The 26,305-nt window shown below is 38.7% G+C and overlaps 6 protein-coding genes across 6 annotated transcripts; all 6 read right to left on the minus strand.

Moving 5' to 3' along the window:
* Positions 1-1,275: 1,275 nt before the first annotated feature.
* Positions 1,276-3,588, minus strand: TM35_000141900 (uncharacterized protein; the record flags this gene model as incomplete). Its single annotated transcript, XM_029025635.1, has 1 exon — positions 1,276-3,588. The coding sequence occupies one exon, from the start codon at positions 3,586-3,588 to the stop codon at positions 1,276-1,278; it is 2,313 nt and encodes a 770-aa protein (XP_028883045.1).
* Positions 3,589-4,105: 517 nt separating this feature from the next.
* Positions 4,106-8,437, minus strand: TM35_000141910 (uncharacterized protein; the record flags this gene model as incomplete). The annotated part of the gene is made up of 1 exon (XM_029025636.1): positions 4,106-8,437. One exon carries the CDS (start codon positions 8,435-8,437, stop codon positions 4,106-4,108), a length of 4,332 nt encoding a protein of 1,443 aa, XP_028883046.1.
* Positions 8,438-9,102: 665 nt separating this feature from the next.
* On the minus strand, positions 9,103-13,065 carry TM35_000141920 (uncharacterized protein; the record flags this gene model as incomplete). The annotated part of the gene is made up of 1 exon (XM_029025637.1): positions 9,103-13,065. One exon carries the CDS (start codon positions 13,063-13,065, stop codon positions 9,103-9,105), a length of 3,963 nt encoding a protein of 1,320 aa, XP_028883047.1.
* A 312-nt stretch (positions 13,066-13,377) lies between these two features.
* TM35_000141930 (uncharacterized protein) lies at positions 13,378-17,574 on the minus strand (the record flags this gene model as incomplete). Its single annotated transcript, XM_029025638.1, has 1 exon — positions 13,378-17,574. One exon carries the CDS (start codon positions 17,572-17,574, stop codon positions 13,378-13,380), a length of 4,197 nt encoding a protein of 1,398 aa, XP_028883048.1.
* A 2,180-nt stretch (positions 17,575-19,754) lies between these two features.
* Positions 19,755-22,019, minus strand: TM35_000141940 (uncharacterized protein; the record flags this gene model as incomplete). The annotated part of the gene is made up of 1 exon (XM_029025639.1): positions 19,755-22,019. The coding sequence occupies one exon, from the start codon at positions 22,017-22,019 to the stop codon at positions 19,755-19,757; it is 2,265 nt and encodes a 754-aa protein (XP_028883049.1).
* Positions 22,020-24,802: 2,783 nt separating this feature from the next.
* TM35_000141950 (uncharacterized protein) lies at positions 24,803-26,305 on the minus strand (the record flags this gene model as incomplete). Its single annotated transcript, XM_029025640.1, has 1 exon — positions 24,803-26,305. A coding segment is annotated over one exon (1,503 nt), but the record flags the coding sequence as incomplete, so codon positions are not given.

The following is a 26,305-nucleotide window of genomic DNA, read 5'->3' on the forward strand; positions in this document are numbered from 1 at the left end:
ATATATATATATATATATATATATATTATCCCTCTTATGTTTTATATTTTTCTATGGTTGCGAATAAACACACCTATAGAAAGAAACAATAAAACAAACCGAGAAACAAAAAAGAAAAGGAACGGTAGAGAGTAGCTTGTATAAACCGCACCTACCCGAACCTCTCATTTTCCGCTTATCCACAGCTTTTTTTTTTTTTAAGTATTATTACTATTCAAAGTGAGATATAATATTACCACAGAAGGAAGAATTAAAGAAGAAGAAATGCTGTCACGTACACAGAAATACAAGGATAAGATATAAAAACAAACAAACGAACATTTTTACTCCGAGTTAATACAATGAAAAAAAAAAAAAAACAAGTAAGTAGATAAAAAAATATGATTTCGTGGATCTTTACGATTATTATTATTATTACTATTTTTTTTTTTTTTGCCTTTTTCTCTATTCAACTCTATTGGGGTGTACAGATACACAAGGGGGAAAGGGAGGGGGGGGGGAGGAAAAAAAAAAAAAGACAAAAGAAGCGGTAGAGGAAGTGACCCACAGAAGAAAAACTACGGGATAACACAACAATGAGAGAACAAACACACACACCAATAAAGAAGAGAAAACAATAAACTAATAAAAACAAATCCATAAATTTGTCCCTCTAAGAGAGACACAACACAAACTCACACAGACACAGAAAAAAACAAGCTTCGTACACAAAAGAACCCCATGCATTACTAATCGCCTTCATTAGCTTAAACAATAATAAGAGGGATACAAAAAAGACATATAGTTTCTGAATATATGAATTCTGTGCATGAGAAAACGAACGATCGAGAAGGTCATGGACATCCACGTACGCACATCACATTTCTTTTTCTTCCTTTATATATATATTTATTCCATTACTTTTCCTTAATCTACAAGTTCATTTTTCAGTTCTACCGTATTTTTCTTCTTGCGTTTCGCACACCTATTGTAATCATCATTTTGCTCTTAATAGCTCCCCAATCTACACTCTTACTTACACCAGATTCATCTCTCACTCTTTCTCTTGAGATGTACACACGAAATCTGCAAGTACATACATTTCTCCGTTTGGTATCACACTTACCGCACCACAGCAGAAATACACTTGACACATTCTTACAGTTCATAAATATCATCAACAACACCAACACCAACATCATTAACATCAACAGACGCATAAAGGAAGAAGGACACCATCAATCAGACAGTAAGAAAAAAAAAAGGAAAGAGAAAATGAAAAATATATATATATTCCTAGTCCACATCACTCCAGTTATCTACACCGCTGTTCTCCATATGACGACGTCGTCGCCATGCGTCTCTGTCTGTGTGGACCGAACGGCGCAGGGATGTACGGCGTCGTGTTGTTTCCTCTACAGTTTCTTCAATAGTGGAATGAAAAGATGAGGAGTTTGAGGGTTCTACAAGGGGTTCCTCCTCATCTTCTTCCTCCTCATCGTATTCATCCTCATCATCATATTCTTCTTCTTCCTCTTCCTTCTTCTTTTTCTTTTCTTCCTCTTCCCTCTTCTTCCTTTTCTTTTCTTTCTCTTCTTCTTTCATCTTCTTCTCCTTTTCTTCTTTCATCTTCTTCGCCTTTTCTTCCTCCTCTTTCGCTTTGGGACTTGGCTGCTCAACTATTTTCTGCGTCTGTGTGTTGGCATTCTGCTTATCATCTTTCTTTTCGTCTTTCTTTTGATGTTTCTTTTCTTTTGCAGACCCTCCAAAGCATCTACCGCAAAACACCTTTTCTTTTTTCACTTCTTTTTCTTTTTCCGGTGTTTTCTTTGATGACGCACAGACTTCAGTGGCTGTAAACACGACTCCCTGAGGTCCCACCTCTTCTTCTTCCACATCCTCTTCTTCTTCTTTCTGCTGGATCTTTTGCTTTCGCTTGTGTTTCCGCCTCATCTTATGCTCTTCTGTCTCTGCTTTACTGTTTGACTTGGTTCCACTCTCATAACTGTGGCTGTTGCTGCTCCCCTTCTTCTTGTGTTTCGGTGCCTTTGGAGATACTGCAGATTCTTCTTCTTCCTCTGGTGCTGGGTAGGATGTGGATGATGGTTCTTCAGGCGATAGAGACCTCTTCCCCTTTGTACGACGGACCTTCTTTTCATGCACTTCATCCACATTTTCACGTTCATCATTATATTCCTCCTCATCGTGTTGTTGATGTCTCTTCTTCTTTGCTTTCTGTTTACGCAGTTTTGGACTTTCCTCTCCTTCTTCATGTGCGTACGGGGCATGTCTCTCACTTCTTCTTCTTGATGTCTGTCGCCGTTTATGCACATACTCTGTGTGTTCATCTGCAGTATCGGCGAATGGCGCATGTGAAGATCCCAGATTCTTACTTACTCTCTCTCTGTAGTGTAACTCTGCTGAACGTGTATCTCGTCTGTGTGTACGTTCCTGCTCTGCTGCAGTAAATGGCTCAAAGGCACCTGTGTTTGTCATTACTACATTCCCGGACTCCGGGGGACTCTCTGGTGTGGGATGCCATGTACGATGTGTGGGAGATGACTCTGACATTCGTCTCTTATTTTCCCGTTTAGTCATCTCATACTGTTGTCGCTGTGTAGAGGCTGTGGGTAATGTTTGCAGAGGTGGACTTTCCATCTCTGTCCCACCCTGCGACCATGTCTCTTTATAGTCATTCTCCGGTAAAGAGTATTCTCGTTCATAGCCAGCAGAATGATCCCTGTGTTGTCTTCCCGATTCTTGTCGTGTTTGATAGGAGTCTCCCGCCTTGGGTGTACCATAGAGAATATCACGCATTACTCTCCCATTAACTTGACCAGCAATGATAGGAATACGTGGGACATCATCTTCTTCTTCCTCTTCATCATCATAATCCTCTTCCTCTTCTTCACTGTAATCCTCCTTTTCATACCCACCTTCATATGAGGCATATGGCCCTTCATCACTCTCACCAGCACCAGTAGCCGTAACCGTACCACCAGCATAGGAACCGCCAATCCCATGATGGACCGCATTTGTTTTCCTTTGAACACCATCCTCTTCGGTATAAATCTCCTCAAACGTATCATCCAAGATCGGAGCACCTTGTAATTGGTTTCTACTACCACTACGACTACGACTACCAACAATACCGGCGCTGTGTTGTCTCAAGATATTATTATTATTATTATTATTATTATTATTATTATTATTATTATTATTATTATAATTATTATTATTGTTGTTGGGGTTATACTCCATCATTCTTATTCTAGTAGTCTCTACAGTCGGCACTCGCAATGGTGGGACATTCCTACAGTTACGTTCCTGATTTGTTAACCGTATCACCTCCACATGCATACTTTCATCACGTGAGGTGTTATTGTAGACAGCCTCCCCATAACTGCTGTTCCAGTCAAATGCAGAACGCTGTTGATGATGATATTGATACCGATAGGCAGACTGTGGTTCCTGCTGTTCTTTGCGAAGATTGGCATACGCAGTGGATGAGCGTGGCGGTGGGAGTGTACCACTGTGGAGGGTACTTTTATCATCAGAGAGTACAGACGACACACGCCTCTCGCTCACATACACATCACGGTAATGCATATATACAACGGCGTTTGTGTTAGTTGTTTTTCCGTTTTTTTTTTCTTCTTTTTGTAACCCTTTACGAAAATAGAAAAAATAAAAAGGGAATAAAAGAGAATAATAACAATAATAGTAAAAGAATAAAAAGGAAATACGAGGGAGTAAGTATACACATGGCATAGGTAAATAACACTAATAAAAGGTGAAAAAAAAAACAACAAAAAATTATACAGAAAAATTTATTCGACAATACGTTGATAGAACCAAAGAAAAAAAGGAACACTGATACGACTTTTTTTTTCTTTTCTTTTCTTTTAACATAAAGAGAAAAAAAATGAAATGTACAATAAAAATACGCATACCGCAAAAATGAAGACTAATAGGAGATCTCTCAACACCGGATTAAGATTGAAATTAACGCAAAGGAATATATGATATGATATGATATATACTCACAAAAACAAGAAGAACAATATCAACAACAGTCAAAGAAAGAAGTAAAATAAATAAATAATAAAAAAGTGAAATATACCCATCAACTCATGCATTCCACTACATCAGTACAAATGGGCTTACGTTTCACATGCTGTGGAAGCGAAACATTTTTAGCACGAAGTATGATGAGTGCTTTAATCCACGCATCTGCCAGTACTTCCCACACACGAGATCCAAGAAAAGTAGGATCTACATAAAGTGATAGACTTGCCTCCTTTCCAACACAACGGGCGGTTGTACTTGTAATAGGAGTTTCCTCTACTACGGCTACTGCTACTGATGATGATGATGATGATATTGTTGTTGTTGCTGTTGCTGTTCGTAGTCTTCTTTTGCGGGGGCTAAAATCCATTCCAGAAGCATCTCCACTGGAGGTTGAGGATAAAGGTCCTTCCATGGGAAACAACAATACGGCATCCTCCTCATTATCATAACAAAATCGCATGCGGAGTTCCATCTGAACTCCAACATCTGCGAGAAGTTGTTGCAGCAATGAAACCTGCAAAAGTTCACCTTCTGTGAGAAGTGTAGGTGCTTGTACGCATACTCCAGTTGTTGTTGTTGTTGTTGTTGTTGGTGTTATTGTTGAACCACGTTGAAGGGAAGGGGCGGTGAATGGAACAAAATGTGTCCATTGATACGAAAGAGATTGTGTTCCCTCCATCTTTTGATCTGTAGTATTGGATTCCTCTTGAGATTCTCCCATCATTCTTCCTTCAGTATCTGTTGGATCCACATAGTGTTGTTGTTGTTGTTGTTGTTTTGGAGATGATGCTAAGAATGTTAAACTGAGTTGTTTGTGTTGTTGTAAATGTCTTGTTGTCTTCTTTGGTGTTGAAAATGTATGTATGGTATTTGAATAGCAAGGAGACTCCAAAACATCCCAAATACACTCTACTATCCATAGTAAGAGTTCAGATGATGCCATGCTTAAATACTGTAAATGTGTTGTACTTTCACTGAAGAGATTCTCCTGCTGTGATAGAAAGACTTCACCCCATTTCTTCTTATTCTTTCTCACAGGATCCATTAACGCGGTTTGCATAACATGCATAGGGAGAAAAAGTGCCCAGAGAGCACGAGAGTCTCTCTTCATTACACTTTCACTTTCATTCGCTTCTCCCACCACAATTACATTATTCTTATTATCACAATCACTTTCTAATGGATCATCTCTATGTTTAAAATATTGCCGTACGAAATCAGCACCAACAAGAAGAACAAACCGTGTGCGGACCTCCAACTCATCTAGTGGATAAACGATATTTATTTTCCCCATGCTAATACCAATACCACTACTCATACTACTATTATTATTATTATTATTATTATTATTATTATTATTATTATTATTAGTATTCTTTATGGAATTAGCAGGATCCTCTGCAAGTGAGATGGGTCTACTGTACCGAATAGATGGATACACATTCCGCAAGCGCTCCACACCCCCGTGGACTGCAGCGAGCAATAAGAGAATCTCAGATACATCAGTAGATACTGTAGGTATGGAGTCCATAGAGAAGCTCCATTCATAGTCAACATCATCTGCCATTTCTATTGTATTTCCAGTTAAATTTCTCTTTCTGGGACTTTTTTTACAACTATCATCACCACAAGAAGAATAATCTTGTTGAATTGTTGTAAACGCCTCAGAATGACTCTTCTCAATTTTTTCATAGGAAAATGGGTAACGTGGATTCACTTCACTTGCAAGGAAGTTCAGAATTCGGAGTAGAGCTAATGGACTTAGTGCATTGCGTGGATCTAATCCATCTGCGTGGGTGAACGCAGCCAGAATAGTACTACTTATCCACCGTTCCTGCAAAATAAATTTACGTGAGAAGAGAGACACCGCTTGATTATGTACCGCAGCAAAGGTTTCAAACATTTCTGCTGGAGATGCGTAAATCCCTACATCATGCATATTACTATTACTATTAGTACTATTATTACTGATGACAGTAGATCCAAACTGCAATAAGTTTCCATTAGTTGTCTGCAAGACAACACAACGAGTGTGATGGACAGGTGATGCGAAGAGACGAGAACAACGCTCTGTTATTATACGTTCCCTTCTTTCACTACTAACATTCATGGCTATTTCGTTTAATATAGATTGTGGAATAAAGTCTGCACGTGTGAGAGAAGCACAACGTTGAAATGCCAGAGTTGTGGCAGTAATCGCTTCCATTTCTGCAGCAGCAGCCAGATCGTGGATAACAGGAGCTACAAGGGCATATATAGAATCCCAGCAAACCGCAAGAATTTTTTCATTTACAGAAATATGAAAAGCTGCCGGATGTGCGGCAACGTAGGAAAGTAACCGCAATCGTACTGAAGAAACAAAGGAGGCGAGATCATGCATGGCGCGTTCAAATAACTTTGCAGCAGACATGCGATTAGAAAGTTCCTCTGACACACTCGTCGTGTGGAAACAGTGGAAACATTCACTATTATTATTATTATTATTATTATTATTATTATTATTATTATTACCTTTACTGCCAAATTTGCTCATTCGCATTTCTTCACACCACGATGGACAGGACCAACAAGAGCTCTGTGGAACTCCTACAGTTCCCTCTTCAGGATTCCAACTACGACCAATTTCCTGCAATTGCAAAAGAAGTGGTGGTAAACTCTTTTCACTCTTCACTTCAGAGTGTCGCTGTGGTCTGTGAGTGTTATGCCAAGGTATATTCATATCATCAGAGGAGGATGTCTGCAGTCCTGCACGGGAAGAGGGAAATCCACTCGTTGGTGGTGAGGAAAGTCTCACAGAGTATTGCTGTGAAACCAAATCAACTCCCTCTTGTAATGGTACACGAGATAACTCTTCCTTATTTTTCTCTACTACTTCTGTTATTTCTTCCTTTTCCTCTTCTTCATTTCGATAATTTCGAATTCCATTACATGGCTTGTAGAGAAAATAGAAACACCGCTGGAACGGTACTAATAATGCCATAAACTCAGGACGCTGCAACATGGAAGAGAGCAGTGGAAGAAAGTGGTTTACATCAGAATCATCATCATCATCTTTATTATTATTATTATTATTATTATTATTATTATTATTATTATTCTGATTATCCTGTTTTTTTTCCTCTTTATCCTCAGTTGAATTATTATCATTATCAGAATGAGAAGTAGCTACTACCTCTGATACTTCTGCTTTACCAACTGTAGTGGTATTAGGCAAAAAACCTTGTTGAGTATGAACAACAGAGGCGAGTACCTCATCAAAACTCTCAAACAATGGTTCCCAAACTCCACTAAGAGATCCACATGAGCGTAGAAGTGTACCATGATCAAAGGACCAGTTTTCATAATTTTTCCATAGAGCTCCTTGCAAAACAAAAGGCCATGTGGGTAGAACCGCATTAGCTGTATCCATTAACTTTCCTTCTTTCCAACTTCCACACAACATAGCTCCGGTATTACAATAATGTAAAGTTCCTGGTCCTTCTCTATGATCATAGCGGAAACCACCCATATAAAGTGTATTCGTACTAGGATCATACTCCACACCAAATCCATGTCGTTGTCCACATTGCCAACAACCACAATAACGAACACCATGCGAATATAACATTTCACCCACACCATCAGTAACAAAACGTGCTTGTTCTGCCCATACAAGACCTGCAAATGAGGCACGATTTGGTGTTACTCCAGATGATATAAGAGAAGTCATACCAAGATATTGACTGGAAACATGTGCTGTAAAATAGTCTAATGAACTTTTACTACTTTTCATATTACTACGAAGTTTTTTTTCACCTATAGTGGATGAATTCCCAAGTGAGGTTGTTGTACTATTCGTCTTGACAAGGTACTCCAGTACACAATGTGTACAATCCAATACAGGGGCATCATCATTCCAGGTACAACTAATTCTATAACGTGGATACACAGTAAGTTTTCCACTACCATGACGTCGTCCAAAGCGAAAGGTTCCCTTATACATTGTAAATCCAAGCAGAATAGATCCACGCAATTCTTCTACTTCACCAAAAGACTCAGTTACAATGGTATGAGGTAAACCTGCAACAGTGGTACCACCTTTTCCAACAGGTTTAGCATACAAAAGATAGACTAAAGTACCTACACCATGGGGAATAAAGGTATTGTCGCTACTTCCACAATTATGTTGACTATCAGCACAGATTACTTCCCCAGTGTAGATATGCTTCTGCAATACTTGCATGTGTTTAACATCAATACCGCTATGTTTCTCCAACTGCTGCGCTATACCAAGAGCGGAGGTGCCAAAATCAATAGGAAGCATCACCACTCGTTGTGTACCACCTTTGCGAGATTCAAAGAGAATAGAAGCAGGATACCCCTGTTTCTGCAGGGGAGAGAGAGGCATACCTGTTCTTATCACCCTAATTTTCTCTTTTCTATATATATATATATATATATATATATATATAAATAAGGGCAGAGAAATAAGAAAAAAAAAGGGGGAAAAAAGAGAAGACACAACAGTCACTGTTGCAGCTCCTCTTTCTATTGTCCCCACAGCTGGTCAATTACGTCGTTGTGACCCAGTTTCTAAACTACCTCTCCTTTTTTTTTTATTTTTAAAATTGTTCTGACTAAGAAGACTGCAAATAAGAAGAGATCAGAAGAGGAAAGGTTTAAGAAAGAAAAAGAAAAAAAAAATACATAAAAACAGAAAAAACAATAAACTCTTTTTTTCTCTTTCACCCCCTCAGGGCGAGTATAACTCCACTTTACTCCTTCGTATTCAGAGTCTCTTCATAAGGATTTGTATCTGTATTGGGTTTTTTTTTATTTTAATTTTATTTCTTCTCTGTATCACCCATCCCATTTTCGTTTGAACATTACAATGTCATCTGTTTGCTTTTAACATTTTCCATTTTCTTTATTCTATGCTGGTACGGCACGGCGGGAGTGCAACAACAAAACCCATCAAAAACAAATTTAGTTTGCCCGCTCATAGCTTTCCCTTGTTGTTGTTGTGAAGGAGAGTTATTGTTATTGTTGTTACTATTCTTCTTGTTCTTATGGCTACAACAAACAACTAAACCCAATAACATCTTCATAAGCACCTGCACTGCGGGATGCTACAAAACTCTTCGTAGCATCTGTTTTTCGTGTACGGCGCCACCAACCACTAAATGCGTCTATTCTATCTCTTGTTGTACTTCTGTCATGTATACACTCCAAATGAGAAGTTTTATTTCCTTGCCCAATAGAATCAGGAATAACTCCACGGAGAATATTCATTATCTCCATCTCTGGGGAATCAAGAGAGGAGGAAGATATTGGTATATCCACACTGCTGTTACTGCGTCCTTCACCCATTACATGTTCATTTAACATATCGCTATTATTCCCAACAGCCATAATTTCTTCTCCATATTGAAACTGTTGCCATTCCCAAGGAGAGAACTTCATGAAATCTGTGTTAACTGAAGCTTGCAATACACGACCTAATCGCATATCCCACTCACTGCGATCACGAACAGTAACCATTATATCACCAACTTCTGCATTTACATGTGTTGGTAATATATAGGCAGAATCATTATTATTATTATTATTATTATTATTATTATTATTATTATTATTATTATTATTATTTGCGGAAACGGGTATAGAAGAGGTAGGTGGTGTATGTTTTGGCCACTGTTCTTCTAATAAAAGATACTGTAATCGATTAAGCCATAACCGTACATCTGTATGATCCTCAGGAGTACCACAAGATTCCCCTTGTAGGTTATTATATACTTCATCTCTCAAAACATTAGCAATACGCTGAAATTCTTCTACATTCTTCACTATAACAGATCCATGAGAAGTACGAGAGGGTGTAATACCAAGCAAAGTTTCATTACTCGGCGTTACTATATTTTCCTTCTCCTCTGCAGTGCATACATCAGCATCAAACATGGAAAGAAGACCTCGCTCAGCTGCAGCCACAACGAGTAATTGGGCGAAAAGAGTACTGCGAGACATTGGGGCAATACCAGTAAATGGCGTTCGCTTTCCAAAGAACTGCGCCACCTGTGCAGCTCCCATTGGTACAATATGTGCAGTATCCATAATATCATGCGATGTTGTGGTTGATGTTGATGATGTTGTGGTTGTTGATGTTCCTATTCCTCCATTTGTTGTGGATGTTGTTGAACGAGCATTACCAGATGGAGTGGAGGATACCGTTACGACTATGGGTACTTTACTTTTCTGTGCAAGATCACGAACAGCCGCGTAGAATGGTTTCATCGCCTCATCACCAAGAATAACATCTGCATCTTCAAAGAGAAGTAATGTACGTGTTGGGCCTTCTTGTGTTGGATTACCACTTCCTGATGTACTTGTTGCCCCTGATGATAAATCTTCCATTGAGTTTCCTTTACCAATACTATTTTCTCCAGCTTTTCTGGTATAAGAGTCATTCATCACTTCTACATCAGATCCCACTACTACAGCTCTTGCTGCAGTTTTTGGTTTTGTTGTTACTGCTACTTCTTCTTCTGTTACTGTGGAATCAACATCAACGTTTATAATATCGGATGACTCTGTCTTAACTCGTGGACGAAAGAAATCTGCCACGGCTCTTGCAGAAATAACGTTAGACTTTTTATTCTTTTTCAGATTCGTTTTCCTTGTCGGTGTCCCCATGGATACAGGAGAAGAAGAAGCAGCCGCAGCCGCAGCCGCTGCATGTTCACTTTTCAATTTCTTTAACTCTTCCTCAATACACACCATGGCCTTTCCAGGAACAAGACCACTAAGTCGTCGACTTCGTGTTAGTTCAGATAATAAACGGTCAATATTCTTTGGACAACGCCGCACAGATGTATTCATCTCCACTACGCGATATCCAAGTATCTCCGCTACCAAATATACAGTAGCGGTCTTTCCAACACCAGAAGGACCATGAAGAACGGCAATATTCGTTACATCATCCTCTGTGCTATCACTGGAATCTTCACTATCAGTGTAAAAACCATCTTCAAAGTTCATTCGTCGTATTGCTCGAGTATTATCATCTACACGAGCAAAGTAACCACGTTTCTGTTCCCTCGCCTTTTCAGCTTCTTCCTGTTCTGCACGCATCTTCGCCATCTTCTTTGCAAGACGTACACTACGAAGACGGTTTCCATGTTCATCATACATTATATGATCTGTAGTTAATCCATACTCTTTCCAATCATGTGGATCTTGCGAGAAGGATCCGGAAGTAGACTTCATTAACTTTATTCCAACACCCCCATCACCACCTCCTCCACCAATGTTGTTATTATTATTATTGTTGTTGCCTCCAGTAACAGCACCGCCACTTATTAATCTTTCTGCAGCACGTAACCAATCATTATGGTACCGCTGAATGGCAGTGTAATCCTGTAAAGGGGATTCTCCATTTGTCTTTTCTGTATTATTTGCAACTGGACCTTTGTTTACTTCTTCATTTGTTTCACTGTCGCTATCGCTGCTATTATTATTATTATCATTCTGTTCTTCCACATGAAGTCGCTTTCGCCCACGTCGTTGAGGTAAAACCGATTCCACATTAAATAATGATTTTCTAATTTTTCTTCCCAATACTCTTCCTCTTTCTCTTGTACTGCTTCTACCATTACCATTACCATTACCACTACTACTACTACCACTACTGCTGCTACTGATAGAAGACTGTTTTCTCTTTCCATAACTCTTGCGTTGGGATTCAGATATTTCTCTTGACGTCGGTGTGGACCTTTGCCAAGTTCGTACCCAACGTAAAAGTCGAACCACACCTGCAGCAAAGGAAGAGTTTTGAAAAAGAGGAGGTGGGAATTTGGCATACAACATTTGATTAAAATATCCAACATCATTTCCAGGAGATTCTACAGGAATGTAAACTGTAGAAGGTCGTTGATCACCCATAGTCAAATCATCACACGGTGATGTCAATGTCTCTGTTTGACAAGTACTGTTAGTGCTAGTGCCAGTGTTAGTGATACCCTTAGAGTAGAATCCAATAAGATGTTGGGCATATCGGACCACATCTTCTATTAACAAGGGTAATTCCTTTGCACGGGTAACATCTCGCATTTGATTCTCCAATCTCTGCGACTCACATCGTCGACGCTTTTTCTGTGAATGAATGTGAGAAATCATACGTGTAAAGGTACCAGAGGTTAACAATGGTGATGAAAATGATGATGGTGCGACAGAAGAGAAAAATTCATACTGTGATGTAGATGAGCCAATATCTTCATTCAATGAAGGTTTAAAATAAATACCTGTTCCCATCATTTGGGTATTCTTTTTCATTTTATTTTCCTTTTCCTTTTCTTGTTCGTCTATGTTTCCCTCATGCTGCTCTCTAAGATTCTTTAGAATCTCATCTTCCACTCTATAGCATTCCAGAAGAGCTGCATGCATTAATGAAGCTAATTCTTCACTCTGTTGAATTCCATGATTTCCATTTGGCGATAGTGTCGTCACCTGTACCTCATCTGAGTTCACAACAACATCAGTACTAACAACAGCCGCAGATGTCTCCGGTACATTCGGCAATGGAGATTTAGACCACGATCCCGTTGGTCCCATCTGCATTAATGAAGTAGAACCAGGAGCGAGGAAAAGATGAGATCCATCACTGCCATTAACAACAGACAGTAAATTAACCTCATCCATTATCTCATTCACAGGATTTGGGTCTAATGACTCTGTCACTCGCTCACTACTGGGTGTAACCCCCTGCGTGCTGGCCTCACTTAAAGAGGAACGCAAACGTTTTATTCCAGCCGTGCGCTCCATATGGTCTAGAGATGCGTGTTGCACTCCTTCGCCTGTTAATACTACGCCTGCGTTTCTCTCTTCTACCGCGGTGGATTCGATATTGAACTTCGGTTTCCGTTGTTGTTGTGTTTCTGTTTTTTTTACAGGCAACGAGGAAGAAGTCGCTAATGTAAATCCATCGGAGAAGAACGTCGAAAGACTCGCCGTCTGCAGGAGCTGGAAAGGGTGCTGCATCATGGGAAGAGACTAATATTCTTCTTTTCTTTTTTTTTTTTTTCCTCCTCTTCCTCCTCCTCCTCTTTTTTTTTTTTTTTTTGGAAAGGGGTTTACATCAAAAAGAAAGAAAAAGAAAAAAAAGGGATAAACGATGAACACAAAGAGCAATGAAAACAAGAAAAAAATGATATCACCTACTGGAAAAAAAAAAGAGTAACGAGGGAAAATGAATTACTCATGTTTAACACTACTAGTGCAACGGTATACCTATATATATATATATATATATATATNTATATATATATATATATATATATATATAGTACGATCTATTTAAGCATATTTGCTTGTTTCATCTGAAAAGAGAATTGGTATTCCACAGCATGGACACTCATTTGATACTTGCAACCACTCCTTAATGTGATGTACATGCCCACCGTGACCACAAGAACGCAGCCAAAGATACATTCCTTCTACCACTTCCTCGCAAATTACACACGTCATCAGAGAACCAGAGTAACAGCGACTACAATAGGCATTACGTGGGGGAGCCTCAACAATAACAGCAATACTTTTTTCTCTTTCCTCTCTATCAATCACAGTACCATCGATAGGAGGACTCACTGCAATCGATCCACCATCACGTGAGGAAACGGAAGAAGAAGAAGAGGAAGAGGAGGAAGAAGAAAAGGAATCTCCAGCAGATGAACTACTTGAGTCATCATCAACACTTCTCTGCACATCCTCATCCTCATCCTCTACTTTATCTAATACCATAGAAGATAAATAATGAGATACCATTGATTGTTTACCTTTTCCAGTTCGTGGTACTAATTCTTTTTTTTGGCACGTACCACAGTAAATGCATGTGAATAGTTTTTGTGCAATATCATCAGCGCGTGGTAACCCTGGATTAGACTCTCCCATCACATCAGGGACAATAAGTAGTAGTTCATTTAGTGGTACATAAAGTTTTCTCACATATAATCGAGATACATACTGTTCTAACCATTGACGTGCACGGAATCTCCACTGTTGTGGTGTACACTCAGCCGCCTTCCCAGAGCCTTTTTCAACTTTCTTGTTGTCCTCATTATTATTATAATAATAATAATTATCATCATTATAATTATTATTATTATTACAAGAACAACTAATACTAGTACTAGTATTACCACTACTATTCGTAAGATTTTTACTTAGTGAAAGTAGCGGACATGGATAACAGTGCATACATACATGCCGCTGTTTCCACCATAAACAAAATAAAAGAAATAATACGGCACTATATTGTACATCACCCACAAGGGAGGTATAATCCAATTGACTACGCACAAGTGATGTGACTAACCCAACATTATGGCTTTGCAAGGCTTCTGCTGTTGCTGACCATAAATGTCCACGAGGATCCACGGAACCCATCTCATTCCCATTATAACATCCTCTTTTACCACCACACGTATTGCGAGTCTCGTTAATAGAATTAATAGATCTTTCCCTTTGTATTTCTCGTTCACGTTCTTCACATACTTTTGCATTATGCAGCATTATTTTTACAAAATATCTATCTATTTTATGGGCTTCTCTTAATGTTATCTCTTCCATAGGAGAATTCATAGAAGTATGACTATTAGCTCTCAAATGTCGTGCTACTTCATATCCTACTTCCCATCCCATAGCGTAACGTGCAAATGTCTCATGTTCAGATGATCGTTCTACATAAGCCCATCCACATACTTCATCTGAGAGAACAAAACGTTCTATTTCTGGATTCACACGTGATTTAGACCCTAACAATAATGAAGCCTTTGCCGCAGTATCTTTTGTGAGAGTACTAGTACCATTTTTCAACTGCAAATCATGCAAAGAAGAAGATATACTGGGATCTTTTCTTCCTGTAAGAGTTGTGTAGGGTGCCCTCTGTCTTAGGACATCATCAGATGGTGTTAATGAAATAGGACTATTGATAGTTCTACTATCACTCTGTGGAGAGACTAAACGCAATAACTCATTTCGTTCAGTAAAGTTATTATCTACAGGTACTGAATTCCCCCTAACAGACAATGTTCCCGTTGTTGTTGTTGTTGTTGTTGTTGTTGTTGTGATTGGTACTGCCTCAGAGCGCCGCAATTGTGGCTTCCACGACTTTTCTTCAAGACTAGATTCACTCTGAACATCTGAACTTCCTCTGAAACCACGAGGATGTTGTTCAATGGCAACTGCAGAAGAAGCTGGTACAGATCTTTCATTCTGCTGTTGTTGTTGTTGTTGTGGACCCACTCTCTCCATATTCTTACTTACACATCCCTCATTCCTTGCGAGTTCCTCCGAGACCATACCTGTTGTTGTGGTTGTTGTGGTAGTGGTGGTTGTTGGTAGTAATGGTGAAGCGAGAGAAAACAGCAGTGGAAAGAGAAATTCAAATCGTTTACTGCCATTCGTATTATCTGAAGTAGTGGCTGCAGGAACCGCAACCGCAGAAGCAGACATTACAGATGATGGACTTTGAGTTGGTTTATTGAAGGGTGTACTTTGCAGTGAAGTTTGCGATAAGGTGAATTGCACAGGAGGAGAATATCCTTTATTCCCTATCCCTCCTTCCATGGGTGTTGTATGAAGAGACTCACGCTGGTTTCTAGAGCATAAAGATGAAGTCATCACATTAATAGGTGAAGAAGAGCTATTTTCATTAATGGCCATTTGCTCTAACATCTCCTGTTTCTCAGCTGTTATAATCTTTGTATAATACTCTCGAAGAAGTGAGGTTGTGTTGCGAATAACAAAACTACGACCAAACAAGTCTGCCACTACCGCTGCTGTTGGTAAGATAGCTCCAAGACCAAATACATCCGACTCATCCGTTTTCACATTGCTCTTAATACTGATTTTATTATTACTATTATTATTATTATTATTATTATTATTATCATGGTTCGTAATATTGCTAACAGGACGGCGGAAGAGGGTATCCTTGCTTGTAGTAGATTCATCCATTAATGAGGTAAGTAGAATATCACCATCCTTAAAGACAGAAACAAGGGTTAATGAATTTACCCAAACACAATCAGTAGGTTCCTGTAATGTATGTTCTCGCTGATCTTGTTTCCGTGCATTATAAACTCTCTTGATGGAAAACATAGGAGTAAATCCATTTACAGCATCCCAAACACTAATTTCCTGTCCATTAAGAGCGGATGTAGCAAACCATAATTGTGATGAAATGGCATCAATTTTAATACCACTGGTATCAACAGAACTTTCACCGGTTGTTTTCACGGCTACTGTTGTTTGTGTACTTCCACAAGGTCGCCATCGTAAACGATTAAGTGAATCCACACTGTCAACAGGAGGTACTATTTCTTGCTCCACCACAGGCAAAGCATCACAAGATGCAAGAAGTGTATTATTATTACCACTACTACTACCACTATTATTATTATTATTAATACTCACAGATTCTTTCTGCGTCCCTAAACTAACTTCCCCCAAGACACGAAAGAATTGCACACGAGAATATGTCTTTGTCTTTGCTTTTCGATAACACACCGCGAGAAGATCACAGAAGGTTGGGTGAAATGCCACTGTTAGACATGGTCCTGTCATACCTAAACTCCGTGGAGCTTCTACATGCCGTCTATCATATACAAACAATTTCCCAGCATTCGCCATCTCAACAGCAACAATAATAAGATTTGGATCGGATGGTGAAAAGGCAATACTACGCGTTATGGAACGCTCACCATGGGAAGGAGGTCGAAGTCTAAGTTGTGGTGCATACACTTTATTATCAATAACGGGAATTGTCCAGAGTTCAAAGTGAGTGGCATTAGATGTAATCGCAAGTGTATATGGATTATGTGGATCCCACGCAATTCGCTCCACTCGAAGATGTCCAGTGTCTATTACAACTTCCACCATACTACACGGCCCCACAGCCCGCTGAACAAACTCTGTTGTGTTTGTGTTTGTTGTATTTGTAGACATGGATGTATTTGTGTAGAAAGGTGTGGATGGCATAGAAGGAGCCCCTACAATGGCGGTATTTAATGATCCACTTCCTACCGAGATGGACGAGGAAAGACAACGACCTCTGGCATTATGTGTCCACTGCTGCGTCATATACTTTCCTCCTTTTTCTACCAAAGTATCAAAGAGAATAGTGATATTTCGACTTAACTGCACCATGGCGAGAACGGCTTCAGTACTACTTGGATACCACGCAAGGGTTTCTACTTTAGCAACATTACCAAACATCCCACAGGATCGCAGGGCAAAGGAGAGAGGTGGACGTGTGGTTTGCACAACCTCCACCATGCGTACCACTTTGGTATAGCCAATGGCCAACATGTTAAATCCGGGAAGATAGTCTACACAGTGGAGTCCATCCTCAAAGGTTAGTTTTTTTGCTGCTGGGGCGGCGGCGGCGGATTGTAGATATTTATTTTTCTTTGGAATAACGGCAGTCCCCCTAGATGATGGTTGAATCGGTGCTGTAAGAGTTGGAGTCGATACTACATTGGGTTCGGACATCTCTGCTACTCTTTTTTCTCTCTTCTCTTCTCTTCTCTTCCTTTTTTCTTTTTTTTCTTGTTATGGTGATTACTTATAATGAATTCTCTTTTTTTTTGTTTGTTTGTTTGTTCTAGTGAACTATCGCCAATAGATATCCTTTCCCCCTCTCTTTCTTTCTCTCTCTCTCTCTCTTTTAGCCTTGTTAGGGCTCTCCCTTTTTTTTTTTCTTTTCGTTATTGTTTTTCCCTGTATTGTATTTCTTTTGATTTCCAACTATATATATATATATACTCAGAGTCAATATTAATGCAGAAAAAAGAAAAAAAAACAAAAGAAAGAAGGAAAAAATGTATATTGAAGTGAAAAGGAGATGACATAAATAGATACATACAAACAGTATATATATATAGAAAGAGAGAGAGAAATTGTATATGTTCTGCATATAAAAGTCATAATTTCAGTCAACAAAAAAAGAAAGAAAGGAAAAAAAAAAAACACACACCCACACAAGAAGTGTAGATTAGAAAGAAAGGGAAAACGATGTGGTCGCCCTCTCCAAGTAGCGGTGTATATTCTTTGAGTTTTACGCAGAATTCACTATCTCCACGTATCTTTTTTTTTTCTCCCCCTCGCTCATTTTAACCTTCCTCTCTCTATTCAAAACAAGTAGAAAGTAAATAAATATCAAGGAAAATAATAATAATAATAATAATAAAGATAAAACATGGATTGGAAAAAAAAAAAAGAAAACAAAAAAAAAGAGAAATAAATAAATAAAGAAAGGAAACAAAGTGAGATACCCGCTACAGAGTGTACAGTGGTATCCGTACATATGTATGTATGTATGTATGCACGTACGTGTGTATTGATAGGGAAAAAGGAGAAAACAAAAGCCGAGAAAAAAAAAAGGCATTCATTAAGGAGAAAATCCCTCACGCCACGAAAAGTACAACACATTTAATAATGTACTTCATCTCTACACGTATCACCCCCTTTTGATTTTTTTCTCTTTTCTTTTCAGTTTTCTTTTATTTATTTGTTTTCAAAATACCGAAAGACACTACACACATACACTCAAATATAATTGAGGCAGAGAGAAAACTCTCACAGAAAAAAAAAAAAAAAAAAAAAACAAAAAAACACACACACACATATGGAGAAATAGAGTAAAATTAAGGGTAATACCTAAAAAGTAACAACAACAAAAAAAAAAAAGAAAACAAAAAGAGAGAAAAATACAAAATAAGAATAACAACCACACACAAACTCACACGCACACGAATAGAGGAAGAGAGAATTACGCACTTAGAGACTTGTGGAGATGTAATTCGTACTAATTTCATTATTTAGAGAGTAATAATAACATGTGATCAGAGAACATGCCAAAGGACATATCACGACTGAGCTCACGTTAATAATTACGTTTACATCTCTCCTCCTTGACAAACATATATATTCATATTAGCGAGAAATAGAGAGGAAGTGAAAAAAACAAACAAAAACAAAAAACAAAAAAAAAAAGGAAGGAAGGAAGGAAGGAATGAATGAAAGAAATAAAGAATTTATGCATATCAAGAGAATTGAACTATTTTATCCAGTAATACAACCACATCAAATAAACACTGTAACCACTAATAACCACAGAGAAAAGAGGTGTCATCAATGAGAAAAAAAAAGAAAAAAAGAAAGAAAGGAATGAAATCAGATCCAAAGAAAGAAAGAAAGATAGATATACACAAATAAAAATAAATAAATATATATTAGGGTATGCTTCTCGGTAATGATTGAGTCCTAAAACAACCAAATAGAAACAGCGAGTAAAAACTTCATACATAAATACTATGCCAGAGAGGATAGAAAAACAAACAATCAGACATTAATGAGAAAGAAGAAAAAAAAATATGAAAGGCGACAGCAGAACGTAACCCATCTACCATTTCAAGATACGTTGCACATTTAAAGAGATTTAACACATTTTTTTTTTTTTTTTTTGCAACCTGAACGGTGATATTTTTTCACTTACTGATCATAAAAGACAGAAAATACTATTTTTTTTCCCCCGCAAAAATGGATTAATTGGATGGTCACTAATACTCTACATCCGGTATGGACACAACCACAAAGAAGAAAGGAGTACCATTAAAGACTGTAGAAAAAAGATCAAAAAACAAAGAAAAAAAACACTTCGCTTTCATTCGCTAAAATTGGTAGTCTAATGGCATTTTAGCATAGGATCCTGCTCTCGATTGTGAGTTCCAATTTGAGTATGAACTATTGGTGCCTGTAGCGACCGGTGGGAGTAGAAGCGTATCGTCCCCTTTCGTCAAAGACGGTCGTTGTCCCTTTTCACCAGAACCCGCGTTATTTGTTGGATTGTTCGCTTCTCTCCTTCCCTGAGGCATTGTCGGCATATTTGGTCCATTTCGTCTTTCTTTCTCTGCACCTTCTACTTTCGGTGTAGAGGACCCAACGCCATCTACGGTGGTTGAGGAAGACTTCCATTGACCATATTGTGGTCTCGGCACCGTTGGAGCCTGAGGCCGCCTCATTTCCTGTTGTCCTCTCTGTTGTTGTTGTTGACCTTGCTGTACTTGTTGTTGTTGTTGCTGTTGTTGGGATCTCTGTTGTTGTTGTTGTTCATTCTGCTTCATCGCTTGAAGTTTCTCTAATTTTTCTTGTTCCATCTCCCGTTGTGTTTGCGTTCTTTCTTCCTGCTGGGCCGAAGATGTATTGCGCTGGAAGCGGGGTTGATAGACTACAGTGTTCTCCTGAGTCTCATATGAGGTCTCCGTACTCATCCCATCGTTCGTCTCTTGTTCATCACTCCTCCAGCTCTTATCCTTTTTCTCAGCCAAATGGTTCTGACGAGATGACAAGTTGTTCTTAATGTGAATAGATTCATCATATATATTGGAAGCGGTATTTATAATTTGTTTGCGAGCCTTCTTACCAAAGGAATCGAGGCCCTCCCGTCCTTTCCTAACGTATTCCGGTAGGTTGCGCTTTACATTCTTGGCAGTGGACGTCAACGTCTTCATGAGGTTATTTGAGTGGTTAGATTTCGTATTTCCAGAGTATGATAGTTCTGACTCTAACTGTGTTGGCAATGATTCTGATACTGGAAGTTCGTAATATTCTTCATCTTCCTCTTGTTGTTGTTGTTGTTGTGAATACTGGCGTCTTCTTGGAGATATTGTTGTTGGTGGGAGTGGCGGTAGTGATCCACGCGGTGCTGGTCGTAAGGATTCTCTTGGTGGTGGTCCCACATTGAAGTGTTGCGGGCCATTATTATTATTATTATTATTATTATAGTTGATAGAACCACTATTGTTTTGCCCATCTTGTCTACTTACAATAGAAGGTCGTGGTGGTTGAAACGGGTTTTCTGGATTACTGAGAGATTGCACAGACCCAAGTCGATAACCAGAACTATTCCATCTCGATTGTCGTGTGCGCTGCGTAGCAGAATCCCGACCAGAAGCAGCAAGACTATTATTATTATTATTATTATTATTATTATTATTATTATTATTAACAACAGGATTCAATAATGATAGGGGTGGGGTATTCACTCTGCTGGGTACAGTAGCTTCAGAAGCAATACTCTCTGTATATCTATAGTCCGTCCCTGGAAAGGCGGTATCCACAAACCCATTCCCGTATTCAAAATGACTATCACCATCTCTTACACGAGAAGGACGCATATGACTATGATAGCTGCAATTATCTCCCACACTTCCACGTTCAGCCATAGTGCGAAATATACTATACCTGGGATTCTCCATACAATGCTGTCGCCGCAGGAAAGCCTCATCCTCATCTTCTTCTTCATATTCCCCCTCATCTTCCATTGAGACAAAATCAAATGCTCGTGGTACAGCACTTATTCTTTGACGCTGTCGAGACCTCGGTACACTGTTAAAAACTTCCTCCTGATATCCCTCTTCCCCATTCATCACCTGTTGACGAGGACAATAAGAGTACCGTTCTCGACCTTCATTAATATTGAACACAGAGAAGATTTGCCCAGGCTCTTCTTCTCGTTCCACACCACCATCGTCTAGGGATTCATCTTCCATTCTCATCCCTCCTTGATTACAGTAACTCATACTAGGTAAGAAGGTTAAATCTTCCTGCTCATTCCCTTCTTCATAAAATTCCCCTGACTCCACATAATTAACAGACTGACTGTCATCCATGTACTGGTTATTCTGATATTCCGCATAGTTATCACCTTCCCTATCCAACGCAGATAGTTCCACCCAATTTGGACTCCCAACACGTCTAATATTCACCATAGCGTCTTCATACCATCGTCGAGCCAAGTAATTTTCTTGACGTAAACTTGCATCCTTCATACGATGATGGAGTACGGGTGCGTTGTGCCACATGGGCTGGACACCAATACCAGGATAATTCCCTGGATATACATAACCACGACCATTGTTAGATCCAGCACCCATACAGACATATGTACGTCCTGATAGAAAAAAGGGGTTGTGGTACATTTACTGATCCTTCTTATTATTATTATTATTATTATTTATTATCACTATTATGATTTTATATTCTTCCTCTTAATAATAATAAATAATAATAAATATAACCGTCACTTCTTCTCAGGACCTCTTGTAACGCACTCCTAGCACTTTTTTTGTTTAAATTCTTTTTCTTCTAATATACTGTTTTTTTTTCTTTCTTTCTTTTTGCCCTCTCACTTCCCTTGTTATTAGGAGGAGGTGAGGTCCAAAAAGAGAGAGAGAGAGAGAGAGAGAGAGTGTGAGAGAGAGAGAGAGAGTAGACCCGTTATGTTCTTTCTTTTTCACTCCTCTTAAGAGAAGGGAATAAATGAACCACAACGAGAGGAATGGCTACCAGTAGTTCTTACAGTATCTAATATATCTATACCTATATATTGTTAGATATAGATATTTTCTCTTTCCTCCTTGTCTGGGGGTGTGTACCTTATGTAAATCGTTTCTCTTCAACTTTCTCCTTTCAATGGTCTCTCTGTAACCTTTTTTTTTCTTCTTTTTGTTTGACTCTTCTATTTTGGGAGGTAACGGAATATACAAATCTTCAAACGTCTACCTCCCTATTTTACTCCCTTCAAACACACCTTCTAAAGGGAAAAGAAAATAAACAGAAAAATAAGAAAAGAAAAGGAAAAAAAAAAAGAAAAGAGAATGAAAAAGAAAGATATATGAAAAGTACAAGCAGAGCTGAATAACAGAGTAGCAGGAACAGGTGAAGAAAAATAAGAATATTAAAGAAAGAGACATAAACTAACAATGAAAGGGAACATCAGGAAGAACAAAAATACAAATAGACACACAAAGTAAAACAAAACAAAAAAAAAAAAAAAAAAAAAAAACAAAGATGAGATGAAAAGAAAAAAAAATAAGCAGGGGAGAGAGAGAAAGAAAGAAAAAAAAAAGAACTCTAGAAAACTACATCATGTCACCAATGATTTTCTTTCCTCCCTCTCTCCCTCTCTTCCACCTCCTTCTCAGCCAAAGAAGAAGAATGTGGTTTGCTGACAAGGGAGAGAAATTTCTTTCTTTCTTTACTGTTATTATTATTATTTTTCCTCCATTCTCATCATTCGCACGATAACCCTCTATTACTGGGTAAGCACAACAAGTTACTTGACACTAACACAAAAGATGATAAATGGGGCTTTTTCTTTTTTTTTAAAAAAAAAAATGAGAGGCCGACACTGTACGAAAAGAAGAAAAGAAAGGAAAAATATCCATTCCTCTGTTTCCACACCTATTCACAACCCCCTTTTTCCCTCTTTCAAATAGGTCCATTCACATAAATACCAACATACTAAAAAAAAAAAACCAACAAACAAACTATGAAGATCTAACTCCATCGTATGACTCCTTTCCTTCATTTCGTTCTTATACCCTTTCAGGTCATTATTAACATTTTCACCATCAATATCACCATCATCAACAGCATTGTAGAAAGGTAAAAGGTAAAAAACAAAAAAAAAAATGATCAATGCTAAACATCATTAACAGAGTTATCATAACCATACTCATGAGCGACAATAAAAAAACCACTCAGAAAATAACAATAACAGTAATAAAAAGAACACCAACTTCCCTCTTTTTTTTTTTTTCCCTTTCCCACTACCACACATACACACAGAGTGTGAGAGAAACTCAAAAATTCATCGTTTGATTTCTTCTCCCCCAATTCACACAAAAAAAAAACAATTTCTTCTTATTCTTTCACACTGTGTCCTCTTCTGAAGGAGATCGTGAAGAAAAAACAAACAAACCAACAATACTAGTTAATGGGTCACATAACGGGAAGGGAAAAATTAGGTAGTGAAATGGAAAGAGTGAATGAATGAATGAGAGACTGGGGTATCAAATAATACCAACAGAAGCTGAGTCAAAGCTAAAACCAACAAATACACAAATACAATAACAAATGCTCCGTCAAAGAAACAATGAAAAAACAAAAAACAAAAACAATGAAATACAAAATAAGATAAGGAAACACATGCATCCGTATATACACATAATTGCAGCTCAATGAAGACGTAAATATATATATATATACAGAGGGAGAGAGAGGAATAGAATGAAAACAAGGGGAAACGAGGAGCGGAAAGTAAAAAAAAAAAAACAAAAACAAAAACAAAAGAAAACAACGACAAAAAAAGAGTGAATGAGTCATGTATATATTACTTATACTAATGCCGTTACATTCTGTTTTGAGTTTCATCTTTTTTTTTTTTTTTATTTATTTCTTCTTCAAACAAGCAAAGCCATTAAAGAGGTAAAGATAAACTCAAAAAAACGTCTAAGACATCTGTATCAACCACTAGTAAAGTGGATGATTGAGTAAAAAAAAAAAAAAGAAAAAAAAAAGAAAAAGAAAGGGATAACTTGAAGGTGTAAAGTGTTAGTGTTAATGTCTGCACCTCTTCAGTTAAAACTACACTACGGGCCACTTCTTCATTGGTTATACAGATAAATAACAAAAATAACAAAAGGAAAACAACAACAACAACGACAACGATAAAGTAGCTCTCCATCATCGTACTCCAGGCTTTAACAGAGAAACAAGAAAGAAAAGGAAGACTCCAACGATACACACGTAGACCTCTTCTTTCAATTACCATCTTCATCTCCATTGTTCTCTTTCCTTCTTTTTCTCTTAACCAAATGTATATATATATATATATAAATAAATAAATATATATATACATATACACCTAATCTGCTTACCGTTTACCGCCGCGCCGCAGTTTCTCCTGTGCCTCCTCCGCCTCCAGCGGTCGCAGGTCTGGACTCTGCACAAACCGCGCATTTTCAAGTGCCCCGCGGAACCAGTCGGGGCCCACACGTTTTCCACGTACACCGTAGAAACTACGCGGCGTGCGGGGACGTCTTCGTCTTGCTCCTGTTTCCAATACAAGTGGCATCACCGCCGGGTACTGCGGCTGCCGTGGCCGATCACGATACACCAATTGATCCAACACATTATGCATTTCTCCATTCATCGTCATTAACTCTCCGGCAATCTCAAAATTCGCCAGTTTGGCGGCAGCGGCTACTGCCATTACGGCTTGTTGTCGCATATATTGAGCATTCGATACCTTTAGAAGGGTAGTAGCGGCCCATAGCTCCAAATCTGCTCGGCGTTTATCCGTTACAGGCTTCTGCATAGTTTGCGGAATTGTCTCTACAGACATTCCAACACTCTCGGAGACAACCGGCTCTTCACGTTGTTTTGGGTGACTCTCTTCTGAGGATTTCAATGCTGCTGAATTCAGATCCGATCGGGCAATAGGTGTACCACTGCCGTATCCACCCAAAACACGATCCCAGAACTGAGAGTCATTGAAAGAAGCCGTTGCATTACCATCGTTTTTATCTTTACCTCCAAAAGTATTTTTTCCAGCAGACACATCCGTTTCTCCGTAGCCTGAACAGCCAAGAGAGATTTGGGGAACTTCACTTTCATGACGCCGTGGGGCATCATATTCAGTATCTTTGTTTCCATTGGCATTCCCATTCACCGTCGTTACTCGGGGGGCTGTCGTCTTATTTTTCTCTTCTAGACGTGTTTCCCAAGCCTTTGCCCTTGGAACTTCTTGTTGTTGTTTTGTATCAATATGATTTTTAGCTATATTACCCAATTGACCCTGCAAGGAACCACCCCCATTAGTTGGCATTGGTACTTGTTTGTTTGTAGAGTAAATAGGATTAGAGGTGGGTGCCGTCCTAACTGTTGGCAGCACCTTATCAGGAGTTACATCAACTCTAGTGGTGCCTTTCATCGGTGGTGTTCCCACCGTTCGGTTCATCGGCAATACACCATTCCTTTTAGTATCCTCCGTTGCTTTCGCACGTGCCAAGATATTGGTTAAATGTTGCTCTTGTTGTTTCTTCTGTTGTTCCTCTTGTTCCTGTTGTTGCAGTATTCTCTTTTGCTGTAGTTGTTGTAATTTCAATTGTACTTGCACATGTTCTTCCTGTTCGGGTGGTAAAATGCCTGGAGGTAATGGAGGCACTTTACGCAGTGTCACGCGTCTTCCTCCCTGCGTTGGGCCATTCACTGCAGGCGGTGTTGGATTCGCTGTTGAGACTACCGGATCTTTCTTCACTGTATACGGCAGTGGGGCGGTATTTCTATTGGCAGTGGTGGTGCCGCCTTGCGGGAAAAGAGGAAGGGTATTATTATTATTATTATTATTATTATTATTATTATTATTATTATTATT

Source organism: Trypanosoma theileri (assembly GCF_002087225.1).
Source record: "Trypanosoma theileri isolate Edinburgh chromosome Unknown TM35_Tth_14_V1, whole genome shotgun sequence".
Classification (NCBI taxonomy): domain Eukaryota; phylum Euglenozoa; class Kinetoplastea; order Trypanosomatida; family Trypanosomatidae; genus Trypanosoma; species Trypanosoma theileri.